Below are 24660 nucleotides of genomic sequence, written 5' to 3'. Positions count from 1 at the left end.
TGGCATCAGTTGCTGGGTCTGCTACTCTCTGTCCAGTGATCCTGCCGACCAAGACCGGTTCTGAGGTGCTATTTGGTGTAGCTGATTGCTAGTTGCCTATCAAGCTAGCGGGGTTTTCTTGAGGGCTTGAACGCAGCCCCCGTGGCTGGGATCACAGATTGTCCCGGGCTTGTGGCTGTCTAGATCCCTGCTCTTTGTTGTTTTCAATCTTCCCTGCGACCTGCCCTGTCTGGAACTGTGAGGAGTAACAGCGTAACCTACGTTGCTAGGTACCATGACAAAGACCAAAGCCAGCAGGAGTACTGTTGAGGACAGTGGTGTCTCTCCGTCACAGGTGAGCGAAGAAAACAAAACAAAAATTCTACATGCAGTTGTTTCAACAAGAAAATGGCTTGTAGTGTTTTGTCCAAATACTGGTGGACTCAACTAATAAAAGAATGGACGACCTGACCAGAGAGGTCCAGGGCCTGAAGAACAGTTTGCAGGAACAACATGGTTGTGGACGTAATTGTAGAATTGCCACATGAGACCTGGATGGAGTCTGAGGACAAAGTGAGGGAAATGATCTCGGCGAAACTGAAGATGGACCACTAGAAGATTGAGGTGGAGCGCGCCTACAGAACTGGAAACCCCACCACCGGCCCATGTGACAGGCCCGTAGTGGTCAGGTTCTTGAGGTTTATTGCCTTACCTCCCTAATCTTACTACATTTGCACACACTGTATATAGACTTTTCTATTGTGTTATTGACTGTACGTTTATTTATCCCGTGTGTAACTCTGTGTTTGTGTCGCACTGCTTAGCTCTATCTTGGTCAGGTCTCAGTTGTAAATGAGAACTTGTTCTCAACTGGCCTAACTTGTTAAATAAAGCTGAAATAAAAAATAATAATAAAAAAGCACAAGGTAGCTGTTCTGGAAAGAGCCAAGAACTTGAGAGGAACGTGTACCTTCCTCAACGAGGACTATCCTGAAGCTGTGCACCAGAAGAGGAAAGAACTTATCTTGGCCATGAAAGCTGCCAGAGTGCGTGGGGACATTACTTACATCTGCTATGACAGGCTCGTTGTCCACCCTCCCTCCCAAAACCCTGGAAGGGATGAATAGAGCAAAGCCTATGGGTTTGTAGCTTCAACCCCGCAGCACACACAGATTCACTTACACACACTGACTGATTCATGGAATATTTATTTCTCGCAAAGAATAGAATAGGTCGACTTTTGGTACTATGGGAGATAGTAGATTGATATAGGCTAGTGCTTTTGCTGTTCGTTAGGCCTGCTCATCTTGTTGGCTGACGAAAGTAAATGTGGACAGTTCTTTCAATATCTTCAATATGCACCTCGGAATTGGATATGACAGAGAGCCGTGTGAGTGAGATGCTTCGGATTGCGTTGCACACTCAGGGAGAAGGGCACAACGCAGCACTGCAAAAGGCATGGATTTATTTAGCGTGCATTACGGCCACGAAGGGGATGCCACTGTGAAATTCGAGGCATTATCAAGTGCTTGTCAAATTGTGAATGAGAGACTATTGGCGTGTGTACAGCCTGTGCAAAAACAAAGCCGAGCTCATGCCTTTCGAGATTTTTTCAAATCATCATTAGTCTCATCATGCAACCTTACAATGTATTAAAAATCAAAACATATAGCCCACTGTTTGTAGAACAACTAAAGTTACATTAATACATCTAAATTATGCATATAGAAGTACCTATTTCTTTGCTAACCACTCAACACAGAATAGTGTGTGTGCGCATTCCCTCAAATCGTTTTGGAGAAAATATTTATATTTTATTCAGCTTTGTTCAATTGTATTCTTAATACTATAAAATAATGCCACGGAATTATAAGCACATCCTATCTGCTAAATTAAGTAGTGTAGCCCACAGCCATTTGGCATAGCCATATCAGGACCTAACATAAGGACAACTCCGAGCATGCTATTCTTTTCTTCTGAAATAGACTACATTTTCTTCATATCATGCTTCTTTAGACCTGTCTAAAATAAATAATGGATTTATTGTGAAGGGGTAGGCTATATTACATGGATTTATTATACTTTTTTTTTTAAATGGCTTGTAGGCTATGTGTGGAAGCCAGGAGATGCTAAATGTGTTTGTTAATTAATGGTCAGTTACCGTGAGACGACAGTTATTTGCTTGACAATCACCGGCTGACGAAATTTCATGACCGCCACAGCCCTAAACAAGATTGTTCATGTATCGATCACATAAAGCGGCCTTTACTGGTTCTAACAGCAGACCTATCAGCTTGACCAAATACAATGCTATTTCTCTATAAACAAATTAACAACAGACTTTCAGCATGCTTATAGAGAAGGGCACTCAACATGTACTGCACTGACACAAATGACTGATTGTTTTATAAGAAGATTGTGGGAGCGGTACTGTTAGATTTCAGTGCAGCCTTTGATAGTATTGACCATAACCTGTTGCTGAGAGAACTTATGTGTTATGGCTTTTCAACCTCTGCCATATCGTGGATTCAGAGCCATCTATCTAATATAATTCAAAGGGTTTTATTTAATGGAAGCTTCTCTGTCAAACATGTAAAGTGTGGTGTACTGCAAGGCAGCTCTCTAGGCCCTCTACTCTTTTTTATTTTTACCAATGACCTGCCACTGGCATTAAACAAAGCATGTATGCTGATGATTCAACCATATACGCATCAGCAACCACAGCTAATTAGGTCACTGAAACCCTTAACAAAGAGTTGCAGTCTGTTTTATAATCGGTGGCTAGTAATAAACTGGTCCTAAAGCTAAGAGCATTGTATTTGGTACAAATCATTCCCTAAGTTCTAGACCTCAGCTGAATCTGGTAATGAATGGTGTGGTTGTTGAACAAGTTGAGTAGACTAAATTACTTGGTGTTACCTTAGATTGTAAACTGTCATGGTCAAAACATATAGATTCAATGGTTGTAAAAATGGGGAGAGGTCTGTCCGTAATAAAGAGATGCTCTGCTTTTTTTGGACACCACACTCCAAAAAGCAAGTTCTGCAGGCTTTTAGTTTTGTCTTACCTTGATTATTGTGTGGTCAAGTGCTGCAAGAAAAGACCTAGATAAGCTGCAGCTGGCCCAGAACAGAGTGGCACACCTTAATTTTTATTGTAATCAGAAGGAGGATATAAATACTATGCATGTCAGTCTCTCTTGGCTAAGAGTTGAGGAGAGACTGACTGCATCACTTCTTTTTATAAGAAACAATGTGTTGAAAATTGCAAATTGTTTGCATAGTCAACTTCCACACAGCTCTGACACACACACTTACCCCACCAGACATGCCACCATGGGTCTTTTCATAGTCCCCGAATCCAGAACCGATTTCAAGAAAGCGTACAGTATTATATAGAGCCATTATTGCATGGAACTGCGTTCCATCTCATACTGCTCAAATGAACAGCAAACCTGGTCTCAAGAAACCAATAAAGCAACACCTTCCCTATTTGACCTAGATAGTTTGTGCGTGTATGTATTGACATGGAGTCTACGTGTGCCTTTTTTAAATTGATGAAGTTTTGTCCTTGAGCTGTTAATGTTCTGTATTGTTCATGTTTTGAGTGGGCCAGAGGCTCTCACAACAGCCAATGGGGATCCTAATAAAATACCAAATCAGGAGACTGTTTGAACCCTGCTGCCCGACATTAAAGATGGCACGACAAATATTTGATCTCTGACCTGAGGAACCCTGGCTCTAAACAGAGACTGTCTGCCTCCCAAATGCCACTCCATTCCCTTTAGTACGCTTCTTTTGACCATGGGCCTCCTGGTCCAAATAAGTGCACTATAAAGGGAATGGGGTGCCATTTGGGAGGCATCTTGTGTGTGTGTGTGTTGATTCGTCGAGGCAGTGATTCTAAACATGCCTGACGTGTGTGACATTCCAACAGAATGCCGCCAAGCAAGCTGCAGCTGCAGCCACCCAGACCATCGCTGCCTCCCAGAATGCAGCAGCCTCCAACAAGAACACCGCTGCTCACCAGCAATTGGTGCAGAGCTGCAAGGTACTGGGGATAAGTCTCTTAATGTCAGGGGACATCGCCAGTTCCTTGCATTGAACACTGTGTATGCCTACTGTAGTTAAACAGCTATAATGGTGCTACAGCTATATAGAAACTGTGGTTGAATACTGTATGTGTGTCTACTGTTTATGTATGTGTGCGGCTCACTAGGCCATGGCAGACCACATTCCCCGGCTGGTCCAGGGGGTAAGGGGCAGCCAGGCCCAGCCTGAAGACCTCACTACCCAGCTAGCCCTCATCATCACCAGCCAGAACTTCCTACAGGTACACCCCCAGTGCCAGTCTGGCTCCTAATCTCACCACATATTGAATGAAGGGATCTCAATATATTGTACAGTGCTGATATATGTGTGTGTGTGCTTGAAAGCTTCTAAAGATATCTTATTGATGTCTAATACTTGGGCAAGGCTGGGTTTTGTAGTCATAATAGATTCTAAGAAAGACATCTATTCTCTGGTACCAAACATCTTCTTGGGATGAATTTGACATTTTTCTGTTTCCTGTTTCTCTCATGACAGCCTGGCAGTAAGATGGTGACATCAGCGAAGTCGTCTGTTCCCACGGTGATGAACCAGGCCGCTGCTATGCAGCTGGGTCAGTGTGCCAAGAACCTGGCCACCAGCCTGGCAGAGCTCAGAACCGCAGCACAGAAGGTACATACACACACACACTTAAGTCATACCTGTCGCTCACCTCTGTCACTTTGTGAGGGTACCTATCCCCTGTTAGGACTAGCCAGCTTCTGATAGACTATGGCACTAAATACCAGCTCAGATGGGTTAAAAGCTGTCAGTCTAGAATGACTAATTCAATGGTCTGCTCTCTCCCTGTGCTCTTTAGGCCCACGAAGCCTGCGGCCCCATGGAGATCCACTCAGCTCTCACAGCCGTCCAGACTCTGAAGACTGAGCTCCAAGACGCCAAGATGGCTACCATAGACATGCAGCTGAAACCACTACCTGGAGAATCGGTCAGGGAAATCTGATTCATTGAATTAATCAACGTCTCTCATTACTTCTAGTGATTACTCTTTCATCCATTGCTGAGTCTGTTTGTCTGGGTGTCTGATGTACTGTGGGCTGTTCTCTCTGCAGTTGGAGAAGTGTGCTCAGGATCTGGGCAGCACCTCAAAGTCTGTGGGATCCTCCATGGCTCAGCTGCTCACCTGTGCTGCACAGGGCAATGAACACTACACAGGTACTGTACTACTGCCCTGGGGCTCCTATTCTACTTAGAGCAATACCACTAAATAACAAACTCCATAGCACCACCAGGATGTGTCTATAATAGTATATTTCACTTTTGAGTACAGATTTTACTGTTACTACTGAAAGCGTCAACATATTTGATGCTTCAAGGTCAATAGTAAATTAGTTTCAACCTTTACTCTCTGAAAAGTAGCACAAAGACTAAAACAGAAGAAATCCTTCCCCTACTTCAATAGATGTGACATTCCTTCAGTAATCTTGTCTAGATGAATGGGGTAATGCAAGCTGATTCAATTTACTAGATTCCTCCCCAATGTGTTGTGTTGATGCTGAAATGTTGCATTCCCTTGTTGAGGCAGTCAGTGGTTTAGACGTTATGAAACTAAACCAGAGGCTCTCGCTACCTGGTATAGCACACTGTCAACGTGAGAGGGCTATGGATATCGGAGGTCATAACCATGCATTTATTAAGCCTTAATTCAATCTTCTGAATGTATTTGGATGTTTGACACATCTGAATGCAAACAGTCCTTTTCATAATTTTTTTCATTTTATTTGTCACATGCTTGGTAAACAACAGGTGTAGACTGACAGTGAAATGTTTACTTATGGGCCCTTCCCAACAATGCAGAGAGAAAAATATAGAAAAAAATAAGAACACAAGGAATAAATACACAATGAGTAACGATAACTTGGCATTATACACGGGTACCAGTACCGAGTCGATGTCCAGAGGTACGAGTTAGTGCAAAGAGGGTCAATGCAGATAGTCTGGGTAGCTATTTGGTTAACTATTTAGTAGTCTAATGGCTTGGGAGTAGAAGCTGTTTGGGGTCCTGTTGGTTCCAGACTTGGTGCATCGGTACCGCTTGCCGTGCGGCAGTGGAGAGGGCGCTTGCCGTGCGGCAGTGGAGAGAGCGCTTGCCGTGCGGCAGTGGAGAGGGCGCTTGCCGTGCGGCAGTGGAGAGGGCGCTTGCCGTGCGGCAGTGGAGAGGGCGCTTGCCGTGCGGCAGTGGAGAGGGCGCTTGCCGTGCGGCAGTGGAGAGGGCGCTTTCCCGCGCGGCAGTGGAGAGGGCGCTTTCCCGCGCGGCAGTGGAGAGGGCGCTTTCCCGTGCGGCAGTGGAGAGGGCGCTTTCCCGTGCGGCAGTGGAGAGGGCGCTTTCCGTGCGGCAGTGGAGAGGGCGCTTTCCGTGCGGCAGTGGAGAGGGCGCTTTCCGTGCGGCAGTGGAGAGGGCGCTTTCCGTGCGGCAGTGGAGAGGGCGCTTTCCGTGCGGCAGTGGAGAGGGCGCTTTCCGTGCGGCAGTGGAGAGGGCGCTTTCCGTGCGGCAGTGGAGAGGGCGCTTTCCGTGCGGCAGTGGAGAGGGCGCTTTCCGTGCGGCAGTGGAGAGGGCGCTTTCCGTGCGGCAGTGGAGAGGGCGCTTTCCGTGCGGCAGTGGAGAGGGCGCTTTCCGTGCGGCAGTGGAGAGGGCGCTTTCCGTGCGGCAGTGGAGAGGGCGCTTTCCGTGCGGCAGTGGAGAGGGCGCTTTCCGTGCGGCAGTGGAGAGGGCGCTTTCCGTGCGGCAGTGGAGAGGGCGCTTTCCGTGCGGCAGTGGAGAGGGCGCTTTCCGTGCGGCAGTGGAGAGGGCGCTTTCCGTGCGGCAGTGGAGAGGGCGCTTTCCGTGCGGCAGTGGAGAGGGCGCTTTCCGTGCGGCAGTGGAGAGCTACTTCTGCTACTTCTGTAATAACTCTTCTTTATTTGTAACATTCCAAACCCTACTCACCATTTGTATATTTGCCTCCAGGGTTAGCAGCCAGAGAGACAGCCCAGGCCCTGAAGACTCTAGCCCAGGCAGCGCGGGGCGTGGCAGCCTCTACCACCAACCCTCAGGCAGCGGCGTCCATGTTGGATTCAGCCTGTGATGTTATGGAAGGCTCGGCCATGCTGATCCATGAGGCCAAGCAGGCCCTGGTCTCTCCCGGTGACGCAGAGAGCCAGCAGAGGCTAGCCCAGGTGAGGAGGGGACTTCAGTACAATAACGTGCAGAGCCATATAGGGATGAAGCTACTGTATATCTCTATAAAAGGCTCTGCTATGTGTATGTACAGTTGAAGTCAGAAGTTTACATACACTTAGGTTGGAGTCACTCCACAAATTTCTTGTTAACAAACTGTAGTTTTGACAAGTCGGTTAGAACATCTACTTTGTGCATGACACAAGTAATTTTTACAACAATTGTTTACAGACAGATTATTTAACTTATAATTCACTGTATCACAATTCCAATGGGTCAGAAGATTACATACACTAAGTTGACTGTGACTTTAAACAGCTTGGAAAATTCCAGAAAATGATTTCATGGCTTTAGAAGCTTCTGATAGACTAATTAACATTATTTGAGTCAATTGGAGGTGTACCTGTGTAGGTATTTCAAGGCCTACCTTCAAACTCAGTGCCTCTTTGCTTGACATCATGGGAAAATCAAAAGAAATCAGCCAAGACCTCAGAAAACAATTGTAGACCTCCACAAGTCCGGTTCATCCTTGGGAGCAATTTCCAAACGCCTGAAGGTACCACGTTCATCTGTACAAACAATAGTACACAAGTATAAACACCATGGGACCACGCAGCCGTCATACCGCTCAGGAAGGAGCTGTCTCTCTGTCTCCTAGAGATTAACGTACTTTGGTGCGAAAAGTGCAAATCAATCCCAGAACAACAGCAAAGGACCTTGCTGGAGGAAACGGGTACAAAAGTATCTATATCCACAGTAAAACGAGTCCTATATCAACATAACCTGAAAGGCCACTCAGCAAGGAAGAAGCCACTGCTCCAAAACCGCCATAAAAAAGCTAGACTACGGTTTGCAACTGCACATGGGGACAAAGATTGTACTTTTCGGAGAAATGTCCTCTGGTCTGATGAAACAAAAACAGAACAGTTTGGCCATAATGACCATCGTTATGTTTGGAGGAAAAAGGGGGATGCTTGCAAGCTGAAGAACACCATCCCAACCGTGAAGCACGGGGGTGGCAGCATGATGTTGTGTGGGTGCTTTGCTGCCGGAGGGACTGGTGCACTTCACAAAATAGATGGCATCATAAGGGAGGAAAATTGTGGATATATTGAAGCAACATCAGTCAGGAAGTTAAAGCTTGGTTGCAAACGGGTCTTCCAAATGGACAATGACCCCAAGCATACTTCCAAAGTTGTGGCAAAATGGCTTAAGGACAACAAAGTCAAGTTTTTGGAGTGGCCATCACAAAGCCCTGACCTCAATCACATAGAACATTTGTGGACAGAACTGAAAAAGCGTGTGTGAGCAAGGAGGCCTACAAACCAGACTCAGTTACACTAGCTCTGTCAGGAGGAATGGGCCAAAATTCACCCAACTTATTGTGGGAAGCTTGTGAAAGGCTACCCGAAATGTTTGACCCAAGTTAAACAATTTAAAGGCAATGCTACCAAATACTAATTGAGTGTATGTAAACTTCTGACCCACTGGGAATGTGATGAAAGAAATAAAAGCTGAAATAAATTCTCTCCTATTATTCTGACATTTCACATTCTTAAAATAAAGTGGTGATCCTAACTGACCTAAAACAGGGACATTTTGTCAGGAATTGTGAAAAACTGAGTTTAAATGTATTTGGCTAAGGTGTATGTAAACTTCCGACTTCAGCTGTATATGGCTCTGCTAACGTCCATATTTTCCATCTGTTCAGTATAATTGTCCTCTGTCTGAATGGAGTGGACTGTGGTTGGTACTCTTAGACAACCAAATGCTACTAGTGTTTTAATATCACCACTTTTATTCAGAAAGTTTTGGCTTGTGTTACAGTGAAGGTCAAATGAGAGGCAAATATTTTTATTGTAGAGCTTCCACAGATCACTTCTCACAACTACAGTACCTGGTTGTGAATAATAAAATAACTTTTCATAGACAAATAATAGTTCACATTTTATCAGCCCAGCTGAACAAAACACTGATCACCTGTCAAACACAGTGAGGTGTTGATCCTCCGCCTGCTGTAGCAGGAGATGCACAGCTTTATGCACACATCAATTATTAATGCCTGGTCCTCCCCATATAACCTTCCCACCAGATGAATAAAGGATGCATCTATCGATGCTTCTGCAGATAAAGGAACAGATGGGACATAGTATTGTGGTGCTTGTTCTGTTCCTTTGCAAATGAGAGAGAAATAGGACCCATTTTACATGGTGTCGAAGATCCCTTTGTTTTTGAATGGAATCCGATGAAAGTCTTTGAATTCCTCTTTGGATGATGATCTCTTTTAAATCTTACCAAATAAAAGGCTTCAATTGTCTCTTATCTTTTCAGGTAGTCCTAGTTGAGCATTCAGTAATCCTTTCAGCAGCACGACTCCTGTTCTGTTGCTAGGCCCCACAGGGACACAGACATATTGGTTGGCATATGTTCTGTTGGAAACAGAAGTGCAAATTAGGAACATCAATTACTCCGCTATGCTTCTTGGCTCATTAGCATTTTAAGATTGTGATTGCAGCTCAGCAACATCACTACTGTGGAAAACACCTCCGTTCACGCATGAATGATCACACACGCAGGCACGCTCACACACGCACACCTGTGCTCACACACACCTGTTCTCTCTGCTTCAGGTGGCCAGGGCTGTGTCCCACTCTCTGAATAACTGTGTCAACTGCCTGCCTGGCCAGAAGGATGTGGACATGGCCCTCAGGAGCATTGGAGAGGCCAGCAAGAAACTGCTGGGAGAAACGGTAAGTTCTACACTTCCTTAAGTAAAGGTTACTTTATTGAAAAAACATTCACGTGAAGCCACTGATTACCCCTGAGTTAATCACCCGTTTATTGATTTAAAACTGCCGCTAGGTCAAACACTTATCTAATGTTTTTAAACCAAACTTACATGTATTGCACCACAACCTAAACACTGACTCGCTATGGCTGTCTTTGTTGTCTCTCTGTATTTCTCTATCTCTTATCTTTCTCTTTCTCTGTAGCTCCCTCCATCCACCAGGTCGTTCCAGGAGGCCCAGAGCGAGCTGAACCAGACCGCAGCAGATCTGAACCAATCAGCAGGAGACGTGGTCCATGCCTCCCGCGGCTCCAGCACCCAGCTCGCAGACGCATCTGGGAAGTTCAGCGAAGACTTTGATGAGTTCTTGGACGCCGGCATTGAGATGTCTGGGCACACTCAGGTGCAGTCACAGTGGTCTGTCTGTGTGGTACTGAACCTGGAACGTGTTCATTAGGGCACGCCATACCATAGCAATGGAAACCATAATGAACATTTCTTACTGACAAGTTCACATAGTGCCTCCCCGTTCCACGCACTTTTGTTGTTTTGTTTCGTGCCTAATGAACACAAACGAGGCACCATACTGGATGTGACTGTTTTAGTGACTAATTTATTTACGTAAGCCTCTTCATCACCTTTTGGACATAAGAACCAACTGTATAATTTATCAAAGCTGATTTGATGGAAAATAGAGGAGGAGAAGTTGACCAATTGGCCTTAAAAAGTCATAGCTTGGCCAACCATCAGTCAATCTATTTGTTGATTAACTTTCCTTATAGATACGGAATATTCAATTGAATTGCCTCAGAGCGGCGGTCTGTTAAATGTAGTCTAAATAAGATGACAGTTGAAGGTCTTTTCCGGGCTGCCTTGCTGATAAGGAAGGAGGAAATCTTAATGGCATGACACTGATTACCAAATCAGACCCAGGTGACTGCAGGAACTGCCAGCAGCAGAGTTGTAACCATAGAGTCTTTGTTTAGAACAGAGTTTGAGGGGAACAATAGACATGTTAAGCATGGTGCAGCTAGAAAACCATTCCATTCTCCTATTCATCTGACTGATGGAAAGGTGGACCAGGGATAGTCAGTTGCACAGGGCTCCCGAGTGGTGCAGCGGTCTAAGGCACTGCATCTCAGTGCTAGAAGCATCACTACAGACCCTGGTTCGATTCCAATTGTGAGTCTGGGCCAATTGGAGTCCCAATTGGCTCAGCGTCGTCTGGGTTTGGCCATTGTAGGCCGTCATTTTAAATAATTTGTTCTTAACTGGCTTACCTAGTTAAATAAAGGTTACATTCAGCGTTGATTAGCACTATATAGCCGTGTCATCGCTCTGAGGGGATCAGTTACTAGGCAGATTTGGGTTCATTTAGACTCTCTAAATGACTAGCAACATTTCATGCCCTTTCTGTATGACTTTTGTATATGATTGATTTACAACTAGTGTTAATGACTTGTAATAACTGGTGATTGTGCTGTGGATGTTGTAGAGGAAAGATGAGCAGATCCAGGTGATAGGTAACCTGAAGAACATCTCCATGGCTTCCAGCAAGCTGCTCCTGGCAGCCAAGTCTCTGTCTGTAGACCCTGGGGCAGCTAACGCCAAGAACCTTCTGGCTGCTGCTGCAAGGTACCTACCATACACTACCCTCTATGTGGGCTCTCACAATACCACACCTGTTGATTGGTTATTTATTATGTCATGTTGGATTTAGAACAGGAGATTTTCCACCCACAGTTCATTCAACTTTTGCAATGTGTTACAATACGCTTATGCCAGGGCCAAAGCAATGGGAGGTTTCACTGTGCCTTAGGAAGGGACAAGGCTTTTGATGTGACACACATGCACTTCTCAATCTCACACCTCCAGTGTAGCTCCACTTCACAGCAGAAATGTCCTCCTAGGTGGTAGATGAAGTGCTGTCTCCCTTCAGGCTTGTGGAGGCTGTTAATTTCCTGTCTGGTAATTGGAAGGTTAAGAGGGAGGTGTGTGACTGAAATGTCTGACTGGCTCACTGAAGCCTGCTGGAATTCTGCTGAAAAAAGAGAGAGGGAGGAGGAGGAGGGGGGGGGAGATCAGAGGGACCCAGAGCACAATATTAGATTTGGAACCAATGGAGCCTGGGACCTTGTGTTTGTGTAATGGAGCTGAACGCTGGACTAAGTGCCTCTCATTTTTAACTTCTCTCGGGCTCTCTCTCTCGGGCTCTCCCCTCTCTCACTCCTCTCCCTCCCATCCTGTGTTTCAGAGCAGTGACAGAGAGCATTAACCAGCTAATCACACTGGCCACACAGCAGGCCCCGGGACAGAAGGAGTGTGACAATGCCCTACGAGAGCTGGAGGTACCATCAACATCAACAGCTTACATCAATAACATTAGCTTTACTGATAACAGCTGCAGTCATAGTGGTGGTAGCAGGAGTGTTAGATGGAGCAGTAAGGGTGTTAGTAAAAGCAGTGTCATCTGTAGCAGCCTTTGTTGTTATGAGAGATTGGATAGTAGCATCATTAAAGTGGGTTATGTTAAATGTATAGATTATGGGAGTGCTCTAGGAGAATATTGAGTTGTAAGTTGTATCTGTAATGGGTTTCTTTGGTTTTAGTTAAATTAGCAGGTTCCGTTCTAGATGTTAAGATGTTTTCCCTCTCCTCTCAGGCGGTGAAAGGAATGCTAGCCAGCCCCAACGAGCCAGTCAGCAACCTCTCCTACTTCCACTGCATCGAGAGCGTCATGGAGAACTCCAAGGTAGGGAGGGCCATGACCCTGAGCGCTGCTGAAAGAGCAAGCATAACCACAACCTCCAGACAGATGGAAACGAGTAGAGATGGAGAGATGGGAGGGAGAGCAGAGAGAGAGCGGTGACCTGCCTGGCTGAGGAATGCTACAGCTTAATCCCTCCCTTCTGCTCTTTTCCTCTGTTCCCCCTGTTCTTTCAGGTCCTGGGAGAGTCCATGGCTGGCATTTCTCAGAACTGTAAAACCGGGGATGTGCCAGCGTTTGGGGGCTGTGTGGGACTGGCCTCCAAGGCCCTGTGTGGGCTCACTGAGGCTGCAGGACAGGTTAGGACATGCTACGAACCTACCAGACATACTGTGTGTCATACTGTGTGAATATGTGAGCACCCTATGTGTGCTCTGCTTGAGCTAGGGAGTGTTGTGCTAGTGTAGAAAGAGAGTAGTGTGGACTTCTGTTTTTCCACTACTGACCATGTCTGGGTTTTCCCTTACTACATCAATATACCACACATGAGTAGGCTCTGTCCATCTGTGTGTAGACCAGATGCTGTGTTCAGTAAAAAGCTGCTATTTAAGCTGCTAACATTGTAGCCTACCTGTTTTCTGCTACTATGAGAGCCACGTCTGGTTCTACAGTATGTTGATGTCTCTCCTCCTGTTCTCTCTCCTCAGGCCTCCTACCTGGTGGGCGTGTCTGACCCCAACAGTCAGGCAGGGCGTCAGGGGTTGGTCGACGCCATCCAATTTGCACGAGCCAATCAGGCGATCCAGATGGCCTGTCAGAACCTGGTGGATCCGGACAGCAGCCCCTCACAGGTCAGTTGGGACATAATAACACAGGTTTGTTTGGTTTTATTTGTTTACTAACTAGTCACCTTGGGTTGATTTGAAGAGTCTATTGAAATGAGATGTTTATGAGCCATCAGCTGTTCCCTTTGTCATGTTTATCTCTTGTGATCTACTTTAGAAAAATCCCGAGCTGCTGATTTGTTTGTTGTCGTCCTTCATCTGACGTGTTATGGTTCATCTGTCTAGACATCCGGGTTGCCTCCCACCACGTACCAATGTTCCCATTTAGGGTATGGCTTTCTGAGACTGTTATGGTGGGTGTTTTCAGGTGCTGTCGTCTGCCACCATCGTAGCAAAGCACACATCAGCTCTTTGCAACGCCTGTCGCCTGGCCTCCTCCAAGACAGCCAACCCCACAGCCAAGAGACACTTTGTCCAATCTGCCAAGGAGGTGGCCAACAGCACAGCCAACCTGGTCAAAACTATAAAGGTAAGACTGCAGACTCCAATGAGGTTTTTTGAACTGATAAACTGGCCCATTATGTGTATATTGACCTGGGTTTCTCCATTTCTTTCTCTCTAGGCTCTGGATGGTGATTTCTCTCAGGAGAATAGGAACACGTGTCTGGTGGCCACAGCTCCACTCATAGAGGCTGTTGAGAACCTCACAGCGTTTGCGTCTAATCCAGAGTTCGCTAGCGTCCCTGCTCAGATCAGCAATGAGGTACGACTACACACTTCTGGCCATTTCTAAACATGGTGCTCCGTTCAACTTGTGTGAAAGTTGAAACCTTATTTTGATGTCTGAGAGCAACTGCAATGACATTGTGGGTGTAGAAAACGTTTACGTTAAACAGTTTATTTGTAATGGTTGTCATGGAGATGCTCATCTTTCATTCGTTTGTTTATGTGCAGGGCTCTGCTGCTCAGGAGCCCATCCTCCAATCAGCTCGCTCCATGCTGGACAGCTCCACCCACCTGCTGAAGACTGCACGTTCACTGGTTATTAACCCCAAAGATCCACCCACCTGGTCGGTCCTGGCTGGCCACTCTCGGACTGTGTCCGACTCCATCAAAGGTCTCATCACGGCCATCAGGTTAGCACAGTAACAGCACTGCACTTCTTACTGGCCTGGACATGGACAGCTGTTATAACTCATTAAGTTATGATAAGCAGTTATAATAACCTTCAGAGGTTGGACAAGACCATAATGTACATCCTTGATCTCTGATTGGCTGATTTGGCTCAAGGCTGTTGATCGGCTTACTCATGGTTTGTTAGAATTCACCATCTCTCCAGATATCTCTGATCCTGTTGGATGCCTGCTAGCTGACATAAATAAACATGCTCTTTTTATTTATTTCATCCTCTTTCCCTCTCTACCCTCTCTATTTCTCTCTCCGCCTCTCAGGGACAAGGCTCCAGGCCAGAGGGAGTGTGACTACTCCATAGATAACATCAACAGATGTATCCGGAACATTGAGCAGGCCTCGCTAGCCGCAGTCAGCCAGAACCTGGCCAGAAGGGATGACATCTCACTGGAGGTAATGATCGTTAATGAGACACTACACGCTCTGCTGACCCACAGGCAACCCCCCCCCATCTCATTCTCTCTCTATCCATCCTTCTCTCCCTTTACCCATCTCTCTCAATCTCTCTGTCCGTTAGTGGGCAACAGATCCTTGATCAGGTCTACTGCTAATTGAGACCAACTGCCATTTGAATTAAGTTAAAAGCAGTTTGGACAGGGAGCGTCAGAATTGCCACACAACCACAACATGCCTTGCATAATGACCAATGTTGAAATTATTTTACTCTGATCAATCCCATCAGGCCTTGCAAGAGCAGCTGACGTCCACAGTGCAAGAGATTGGATACCTAATCGACCCAATATCTACAGCCGCCAGAGGGGAAGCTGCCCAACTAGGACACAAGGTAACTAGTTGCAGCATCATCACTGTTACCAATACTAGGTCTATATCACCTGTCAGGTGCAGTCAATAGCTACGTTCCATGTTTTTTTTAATTTTTTTTTATGACGATCTGGAACGTAACAATAATCAGTCTGACACATTAACCTCTGACCCTTGACCCCTTTCCATCCCAGGTGACCCAGCTGGCGGGCTACTATGAGCCTCTGATCAGGGCGTCGGTGGGCGTGGCGTCCAAGCTGCAGGACCACCAGCAGCAGATGGCCTTCCTGGACCAGACTAAGACCCTGGCAGAGTCCGCCCTGCAGATGATCTACGCAGCCAAGGAGGGAGGAGGAAACCCCAGGGTATGGAGAAATATGGGCGATAGGGCCAAAATATCATGTTACAATATTTTTCTAATTTATGTCAGTATTTGACGGTATGTTGAAGTATCTGAATAATACAAGTTCTAAACCTGTTTTATGAGTAGTGCATGCCCCTGGGATGGCAAAAATGAATTATAAGTGTTTTTAATGGGATTTTTACATTATATTTGTTTTATACTCAACTAGGACAAAACTGACAGTGAAGTTATCCAACTTTCCATGTATTTAGCACTGTATCAGCATATCGTCATAGACCTTTTGTAAAAATCCATACGGGTATGTGGATCCATACCTTAAAATAGGATACATGGCCCAACCCTACCCCAGGGTGAACCCTCACAGTTTAACAGGACTTTGGGTCTTTGAAAAAACTCTATCTAAAGCCTACCATCATTGCACTTTACAGCAACTTCAATTGATTGGATTTATAAATCACTCAAAGTGCTTTATAACACAAGGGGGAAACTCCACCTCATCTTTATGGATTATGCAATATAACCTATACAGTTGCTATTAACTAATACGTATGTTGTTTGAACAATAACTAATAGATGCACTTTTCTAAGTTTAACTTAGGAAGTGAAGAGACTAGGAGTCTAACATATACAGTTGAAGTTGGAAGTTTACATACACCTTATCCAAATACATTTAAACTCAGTTTTTCACAATTCCTGACATTTAATCCTCGTAAAACTTCCCTGTTTTAGGTCAGTTAGGATCACCACTTTATTTTAAGAATGTGAAATGTCAGAATAATAGTAGAGAATTTATTTAAGCTTTTATTTCTTACATGCATTCAATTAGTATTTGGTAGCATTGCCTTTAAATTGTTTAACTTGGGTCAAAGTTTCGGGTAGCCTTCCACAAGCTTCCCACAATAAGTTGAGTGAATTTTGTCCCATTCCTCCTGACAGAGCTGGTGTAACTGAGTCAGGTTTGTAGGCCTCCTTGCTCGCACACGCTTTTTCAGTTCTGTACACACATTTTCTATGGGACTGAGGTCAGGGCTTTGTGATGGCCACTCCAATACCTTGACTTTGTTGTCCTTAAGCCATTTTGCCACAACTTTGGAAGTATGCTTGGGGTCATTGTCCATTTGGAAGACCCATTTGCGACCAAGCTTTAACTTCCTGACTGATGTCTTGAGATGTTGCTTCAATATATCCACAATTTTCCTCCCTCATGATGCCATATATTTTGTGAAGTGCACCAGTCCCTCCTGCAGCAAAGCATCCCCACAACATGATTCTGCCACCCCCGTGCTTCACGGTTGGGATGGTGTTCTTCAGCTTGCAAGCCACCCCCTTTTTCCTCCAAACATATTGATGGTCATTAGGGCCAAGCAGTTCTATTTTTGTTTCATCAGACCAGAGGACATTTCTCCAAAAAGTACGATCTTTGTCCCCATGTGCAGTTGCAAACCGTAGTCTGGCTTTTTTATGGCGGTTTTGGAGCAGTGGTTTCTTCCTTGCTGAGCTGTCTTTCAGGTTATGTCGATATAGGACTCGTTTTACTGTGGAAATAGATACTTTTGTACCTGTTTCCTCCAGCATCTTCACAAAATCCTTTACTGTTGTTCTGGGATTGATTTGCACTTCATACCAAAGTACATTCATCTCTAGGAGACAGAACGCATATCCTTCCTGCGTGGTCCCATGGTGTTTATACTTGCGTACTATTGTTTGTAGAGATGAACGTGGTACCTTCAGGCGTTTGGAAATTGCTCTCAAGGATGAACCAGACTTGTGGAGGTCTACAATTTTTTTTCTGAGGTCTTGGCTGATTTCTTTAGAGTTTCCCATGATGTCAAGCAAAGATACACTGAGTTTGAAGGTAGGCCTTGAAATACATCCACAGGTACACTTCCAATTGACTCAAATAATGTAAATTAGCCTATCAGAAGCTTCTAAAGCAATGACATAATTTTCTGGAATTTTCCATGCTGTTTAAAGGCACAGTCAACTTAGTGTATGTAAACTTCTGACCCACTGGAATTTTGAATTACAGTGAATTATAAGTGAAATAATCTGTCTGTAAACAATTGTTGGAAAAATTACTTGTCATGCACAAAGTCGATGTCCTAACCGACTTGCCAAAACTATAGTTTGTTAACAAGAAATTTGTGGAGTGGTTGAAAAATGAGTTTTAAAGACTCCAACATAAGTGTACGTAAACTTCAGACTTCAACTGTATGTATCTCTGTCTGTATGAAGGCGTCCCATACCCATGATGCCATAGCGGAGGCAGCTCAGCTGATGAGGGAGGCGGTGGATGACATTATGGTGACCCTGAACGAGGCCGCCAGCGAAGGGGGTATGGTGGGCGCCATGGTGGACTCCATCGCTGAGGCCATGGGCAGGGTGAGTGGGGGTGACGGGGCAGGATGAGTGGGGTGTGGGGGGCAGGATGAGTGGGGTGTGGGGGGCAGGATGAGTGGGGTGTGGGGGGCATGGTGGATTCCATTGAGGCCATGGGCAGGCTGTGTGGGGGTGACGGGGGGCAGGCTGTGTGGGGGTGACGGGGGGCAGGCTGAGTGGGGGTGACGGGGGCAGGCTGAGTGGGGGTGACGGGGGGCAGGCTGAGTGGGGGTGACGGGGGGCAGGCTGAGTGGGGGTGACGGGGGGCAGGCTGAGTGGGGGTGACGGGGGGCAGGATGAGTGGGGGTGACGGGGGGCTAGGATGAATGGGAGATGCAGCAACACCGCTCCATGTCAACATGTCGTAAGACTGGCAATGAGAGGGATAGAGAGTGCTTTTGCCATTATGGTTATCAGTTGCATTGTAAAGAATCAATATCTTTGGCTGTGTAGGAAGAAGAAGGCTCGAATGTTGAAACAGCTTGTTGCATCTCTCTCTCAAGAAGTAATGACGGGTGTCTAATAAGTGAGACTATATTTACAGACTAATAGGCTAATGATGGATTGGAATGAGATAATGTGCATATTCATGATCATATTATGAAGGTGGATACTTTGCCAGGAAGATGTTAGTAAGGAAGTATGTAAAAACAGATCAGTATGCCAAGGGAGTTGATAATGCAGGTTGAATACGGTTTGTTTTTTAGTTAGAATAAGGTTTTGTATGTTTGGTTGAAAAAGGGTTGATTTTTGATTTTGGCGGGGGTAGAATGGTATTTTTTTGGTTGAGTAAGGGTTTATTTTGAGGGTTTATTTTTGGTTGAGTAAGGGTTTTCTATGTTTGTTTCCTTTCCTCAGCTGGACGAGGGGACTTCTCCTGAACCAGAAGGATCGTTTGTAGACTACCAGACTACCATGGTGAAATACTCCAATGCCATTGCGGTCACCGCCCAGGAAATGGTAAAGTAGATTCAGATGGAAATACATATTTATTTTTGTTTAACAATTTATCTCAAGAGCGATCAATCAATATAATTGTATTTATAAAGCCCTCTTTACGACAACATTTGTCACAAAGTGCTTTGCGGTAACATAGCCAACATTCTTTGAAAGAATTATCCAAACGTCTTGTTTCAGGACTTAACCCATTTTTCTTCCTGTGGACCACAAGTCATCCACAAACTTCCTCCAGCAGACTCTGTGTTGTATAGTTTTCTCTATTCCTTTCAAGGATTCAGGAAGTCTTGTGTTAATGTTGACTGGTCTCTCTGTCCTCTAGATGACCAAGTCTGTGACGTGTCCAGAGGAGCTGGGGGGTCTGGCCTCTCGGGTGACCACAGACTACAGCCAGCTGGCGCTGCAGGGACGTCTGGCCGCGCACACTGCAGAACCCCAGGAGGTATCCAATCACTACAGTCAATCCCATCCATCCACCCATCTCTATTGTCCCAATTTGACTACTACGTCACTCTAATCTGCTTTCTACTCAACAAACCTGGTTCCAGATAACCTGGATTCAAATGTACAACCAGAGAGTATTCAATTAAATCTTTATTTTGTCACCTTATTAGGTTAGCATTAAGTTATGTCTTGGGTTGATTGGTGTCTTCTATGCTGGTTCTGTCTCCCTCCAGATTGGTTTCCAGATCAAGGCTGGTGTCCAGGAGCTGGGTCACGGCTGTATCTTCCTGGTGCAGAAGGCTGGAGCGCTGCAGATCACCCCGTCAGACAGTTACACCAAGAGAGAGCTCATAGAGTGTGCCCGCACCGTCACAGAGAAGGTACTGTACTGTAGGAGAGGTCTTCCATCCCAATAAGGTGTCACATACCTGGTTTACCATACACCTGATGTGGGGTCAATTCCTTTTCAACTCTCATCAATTCAATAAGTCCATTGGAATTTGAGTAATGAAAAGAAAAATCATCTTTGAAAATAAATACGATTTTCGGTTGTTGAATTGAATGTTGATTCATCACTTGAATTGAAATAGAAATGTAACCTGAAAACTACCACATCATAATATCTTGGCCTGCCTACCGGGTCCCCACTGCAACTTTAAAGTAACGTCTAGTCTAGTAGTACTTTAGAAACTTGTGTAACACCATTACAGTTGACTTTAAGGCCTCCGGTAGAGCCAGGGTCTCAGTCAATCCTGTTTAGTAATACATGATAAGTATTCCACTGGCACTAAATTAATGCAGTGAAACATGTAAAACAAAGAGCAGTGTAAAGGTACATATGCCAATATTCTGCTTTTATGTATTCTGCTTTTATGCTGTTATCACAGATCATCCTTTTCGGAAGGAATGCTTTTCCAAGGACGTTGCTAAAGTCTTTGTGTGAATGTGATAGAATTTGATTGGCTCTGCTTTAAATTTCCATGTAGGGAAATGGACAGATATTCTCTCTGTCGCTCTCTCTGTCTCTCTGTCGCTCTCTCTGTCTGTCGCTCTCTCTGTCTGTCGCTCGCTCTCTCTCTGTCGCTCGCTCTCTCTCTGTCGCTCGCTCTCTCTCTGTCGCTCGCTCTCTCTCTCTGTCGCTCGCTCTCTCTCTCTGTCGCTCGCTCTCTCTCTGTCGCTCGCGCTCTCTCTCTCTGTCGCTCGCTCTCTCTCTCTCTGTCGCTCGCTCTCTCTCTCTCTGTCGCTCGCTCTCTCTCTCTCTGTCGCTCGCTCTCTCTCTGTCTCTCGCTCGCTCTCTCTCTGTCGCTCGCTCTCTCTCTGTCGCTCGCTCTCTCTCTCTGTCGCTCGCTCTCTCTCTGTCGCTCGCGCTCTCTCTGTCGCGCTCTCTCTGTCGCGCTCTCTCTGTCGCGCTCTCTCTGTCGCGCTCTCTCTGTCGCGCTCTCTCTGTCGCGCTCTCTCTGTCGCGCTCTCTCTGTCGCGCTCTCTCTGTCGCGCTCTCTCTGTCGCTCGCGCTCTCTGTCGCTCGCTCTCTCTCTGTCGCTCGCTCTCTCTCTGTCGCTCGCTCTCTCTCTGTCGCTCGCTCTCTCTCTGTCGCTCGCTCTCTCTCTGTCGCTCGCTCTCTCTCTGTCGCTCGCTCTCTCTCTGTCGCTCGCTCTCTCTCTCTCTGTCGCTCGCTCTCTCTCTCTCTGTCGCTCGCTCTCTCTCTCTCTGTAGCTCGCTCTCTCTCTCTCTGTCGCTCGCTCTCTCTCTCTCTGTCGCTCGCTCTCTCTCTCTCTGTCGCTCGCTCTCTCTCTCTCTGTCGCTCGCTCTCTCTCTCTCTGTCGCTCGCTCTCTCTCTGTCTGTCGCTCGCTCTCTCTCTCTCTGTCGCTCTCTCTCTCTGTCGCTCGCTCTCTCTCTCTCTGTCGCTCGCTCTCTCTCTCTCTGTCGCTCGCTCTCTCTCTCTCTGTCGCTCGCTCTCTCTCTCTCTGTCGCTCGCTCTCTCTCTCTCTGTCGCTCTCTCTCTCTCTGTCGCTCGCTCTCTCTCTGTCTCTCGCTCGCTCTCTCTCTGTCTCTCGCTCGCTCTCTCTCTGTCTCTCGCTCGCTCTCTCAATTCAATTCAATTCAAGGGGCTTTATTGGCATGGGAAACATGTGTTAACATTGCCAAAGCAAGTGAGGTAGATATTATACAAAAGTGAAATAAACAATACAAATTAACAGTAAACATTACACATACAGAAGTTTCAAAACAATAAAGACATTACAAATGTTATATTATATATACACAGTGTTGTAACAATGTACAAATGGTTAAAGCACACAAGTTAAAATAAATAAGCATAAATATGGGTTGTATTTACAATGGTGTTTGTTCTTCACTGGTTGCCCTTTTCTTGTGGCAACAGGTCACAAATCTTGCTGCTGTGATGGCACACTGTGGAATTTCTCCGAGTAGATATGGGAGTTTATCAAAATTGGATTTGTTTTCAAATTCTTTGTGGATCTGTGTAATCTGAGGGAAATATGTCTCTCTAATATGGTCATACATTGGGCAGGAGGTTAGGAAGTGCAGCTCAGTTTCCACCTCATTTTGTGGGCGGTGTGCACATAGCCTGTCTTCTCTTGAGAGCCATGTCTGCCTACGGCGGCCTTTCTCAATAGCAAGGCTATGCTCACTGAGTCTGTACATAGTCAAAGCTTTCCTTAAGTTTGGGTCAGTCACAGTGGTCAGGTATTCTGCCACTGTGTACTCTCTGTTTAGGGCCAAATAGCATTCTAGTTTGCTCTGTTTTTTTGTTAATTCTTTCCAATGTGTCAAGTAATTATCTTTTTGTTTTCTCATGATTTGGTTGGGTCTAATTGTGCTGTTGTCCTGGGGCTCTGTGGGGTGTGTTTGTGTTTGTGAACAGAGCCCTAGGACCAGCTTGCTTAGGGGACTCTTCTCCAGGTTCATCTCTCTGTAGGTGATGGCTTTGTTATGGAAGGTTTGGGAATCGCTTCCTTTTAGGTGTTTGTAGAATTTAACGGCTCTTTTCTGGATTTTGATAATTAGTGGGTATAGGCCTAATTCTGCTCTGCATGCATTATTTGGTGTTCTACGTTGTACACGGAGGATATTTTTGCAGAATTCTACATGCAGAGTCTCAATTTGGTGTTTGTCCCATTTTGTGAAATCTTGGTTGGTGAGCGGACCCCAGACCTCACAACCATAAAGGGCAATGGGCTCTATGACTGATTCAAGTATTTTTAGCCAGATCCTAATTGGTATGTTGAAATTTATGTTCCTTTTGATGGCATAGAAGGCCCTTCTTGCCTTGTCTCTCAGATCGTTCACAGCTCTGTGGAAGCTACCTGTGGTGCTGATGTTTAGGCCGAGGTATGTATAGTTTTTTGTGTGCTCTTACGTCTGGGCTTCACAAGAGAAGGTCACGATTGGCTTGTGGGTTATCTGTCATCTCTTTGGCGTGTGCTACGGCCCAAACAGTAGCCTGTGTAAAGTTGGTTTAATAAACCGTCAATTCGCAAACTCAAGCCTCTGTCTGGACAATTGTTCATTTATGATCTAGTCAGGTCATTACATTGGTGTGCTCTCTCTCTGTCTCTCGCTCGCTCTCTCTCTGTCTCTCGCTCGCTCTCTCTCTGTCGCTCGCTCGCTCGCTCTCTCTCTGTCGCTCGCTCGCTCGCTCTCTCTCTGTCGCTCGCTCGCTCTCTCTCGCTCGCTCGCTCTCTCTCTGTCTCTCGCTCGCTCGCTCGCTCTCTCTCTGTCTCTCGCTCGCTCTCTCTCTGTCTCTCGCTCGCTCGCTCTCTCTCTGTCTCTCGCTCGCTCGCTCTCTCTCTGTCTCTCGCTCGCTCGCTCTCTCTCTGTCTCTCGCTCGCTCTCTCTCTGTCTCTCGCTCGCTCTCTCTCTGTCTCTCGCTCGCTCTCTCTGTCTCTCGCTCGCTCTCTCTCTGTCTCTCGCTCGCTCTCTCTCTGTCTCTCGCTCGCTCTCTCTCTGTCGCTCGCTCGCTCTCTCTCTGTCGCTCGCTCGCTCTCTCTCTGTCGCTCGCTCTCTCTCTGTCGCTCGCTCTCTCTCTGTCGCTCGCTCTCTCTCTCTCTCGCTCGCTCTCTCTCTCTCTGTCTCTCGCTCGCTCTCTCTCTGTCTCTCGCTCGCTCTCTCTCTGTCGCTCGCTCTCTCTCTCTCTGTCGCTCGCTCTCTCTCTGTCGCTCGCTCTCTCTCTGTCGCTCGCTCTCTCTCTGTCGCTCGCTCTCTCTCTGTCGCTCGCTCTCTCTCTCTCTGTCGCTCGCTCTTTCTCTCTCTGTCGCTCGCTCTCTCTCTCTCTGTCGCTCTCTCTCTCTCTCTCTCTCTCGCTCGCTCTCTCTCTCTCTGTCGCTCGCTCTCTCTCTGTCGCTCTCGCTCTCACTCTGTCGCTCGCTCTCTGTCGCGCTCGCTCTCACTCTGTCGCTCGCTCTCTCTCTGTCGCTCGCTCGCTCTCTCTCTGTCGCTCGCTCTCTCTCTGTCGCTCGCTCGCTCTCTCTCTGTCGCTCGCTCGCTCTCTCTCTGTCGCTCGCTCGCTCTCTCTCTGTCGCTCGCTCGCTCTCTCTCTCTCGCTCGCTCTCTCTCTCTCTCTCGCTCGCTCTCTCTCTGTCGCTCGCTCGCTCTCTCTCTGTCGCTCGCTCTCTCTCTGTCGCTCGCTCTCTCTCTGTCGCTCGCTCTCTCTCTGTCGCTCGCTCTCTCTCTGTCGCTCGCTCTCTCTCTGTCGCTCGCTCTCTCTCTGTCGCTCGCTCTCTCTCTGTCGCTCGCTCTCACTCTGTCGCTCGCTCTCACTCTGTCGCTCGCTCTCACTCTGTCGCTCGCTCTCACTCTGTCGCTCGCTCTCACTCTGTCGCGCGCTCTCTCTCTGTCGCGCGCTCTCTCTCTGTCGCTCGCTCTCTCTCTCTCTGCCGCTCGCTCTCTCTCCCTCTGTCGCTCGCTCTCTCTCTCTCTGTCGCTCGCTCTCTCTCTCTCTGTCGCTCTCTCTCTCTCTGTCGCTCGCTCTCTCTCTCTGTCGCTCGCTCTCAATTCAATTCAATTCAAGGGGCT

At 46.6% G+C, this 24660-nt stretch overlaps 1 protein-coding gene across 1 annotated transcript in view; it reads left to right on the top strand.

Annotated features, from left to right (window-relative positions):
- Nucleotides 1–24660, top strand: part of LOC139575815 (talin-2-like) — a 130882-nt gene that overhangs the window by 84576 nt on the left and 21646 nt on the right. Inside the window, exons 23-45 of the mRNA XM_071401144.1 lie at nucleotides 3916–4029; nucleotides 4198–4311; nucleotides 4566–4700; nucleotides 4888–5016; nucleotides 5141–5243; nucleotides 7036–7244; nucleotides 9876–9995; nucleotides 10239–10436; nucleotides 11529–11668; nucleotides 12288–12381; nucleotides 12696–12785; nucleotides 12977–13099; nucleotides 13448–13591; nucleotides 13893–14054; nucleotides 14148–14288; nucleotides 14480–14661; nucleotides 14977–15109; nucleotides 15399–15500; nucleotides 15673–15843; nucleotides 18078–18224; nucleotides 19080–19181; nucleotides 19501–19620; nucleotides 19856–20002. Of these exons, the coding sequence (XP_071257245.1) occupies nucleotides 3916–4029; nucleotides 4198–4311; nucleotides 4566–4700; nucleotides 4888–5016; nucleotides 5141–5243; nucleotides 7036–7244; nucleotides 9876–9995; nucleotides 10239–10436; nucleotides 11529–11668; nucleotides 12288–12381; nucleotides 12696–12785; nucleotides 12977–13099; nucleotides 13448–13591; nucleotides 13893–14054; nucleotides 14148–14288; nucleotides 14480–14661; nucleotides 14977–15109; nucleotides 15399–15500; nucleotides 15673–15843; nucleotides 18078–18224; nucleotides 19080–19181; nucleotides 19501–19620; nucleotides 19856–20002 (3120 nt within the window). The remainder of the gene's footprint in view (nucleotides 1–3915; nucleotides 4030–4197; nucleotides 4312–4565; nucleotides 4701–4887; nucleotides 5017–5140; nucleotides 5244–7035; nucleotides 7245–9875; nucleotides 9996–10238; nucleotides 10437–11528; nucleotides 11669–12287; nucleotides 12382–12695; nucleotides 12786–12976; nucleotides 13100–13447; nucleotides 13592–13892; nucleotides 14055–14147; nucleotides 14289–14479; nucleotides 14662–14976; nucleotides 15110–15398; nucleotides 15501–15672; nucleotides 15844–18077; nucleotides 18225–19079; nucleotides 19182–19500; nucleotides 19621–19855; nucleotides 20003–24660) is intronic.

The sequence above is a fragment of the Salvelinus alpinus genome, chromosome 5 (assembly GCF_045679555.1).
Source record: "Salvelinus alpinus chromosome 5, SLU_Salpinus.1, whole genome shotgun sequence".
NCBI classification, from domain to species: Eukaryota; Metazoa; Chordata; class Actinopteri; order Salmoniformes; family Salmonidae; genus Salvelinus; species Salvelinus alpinus.
Note: the sequence above shows the minus strand (reverse complement) of the source record. Positions and strands in the feature narration are given on the sequence as shown.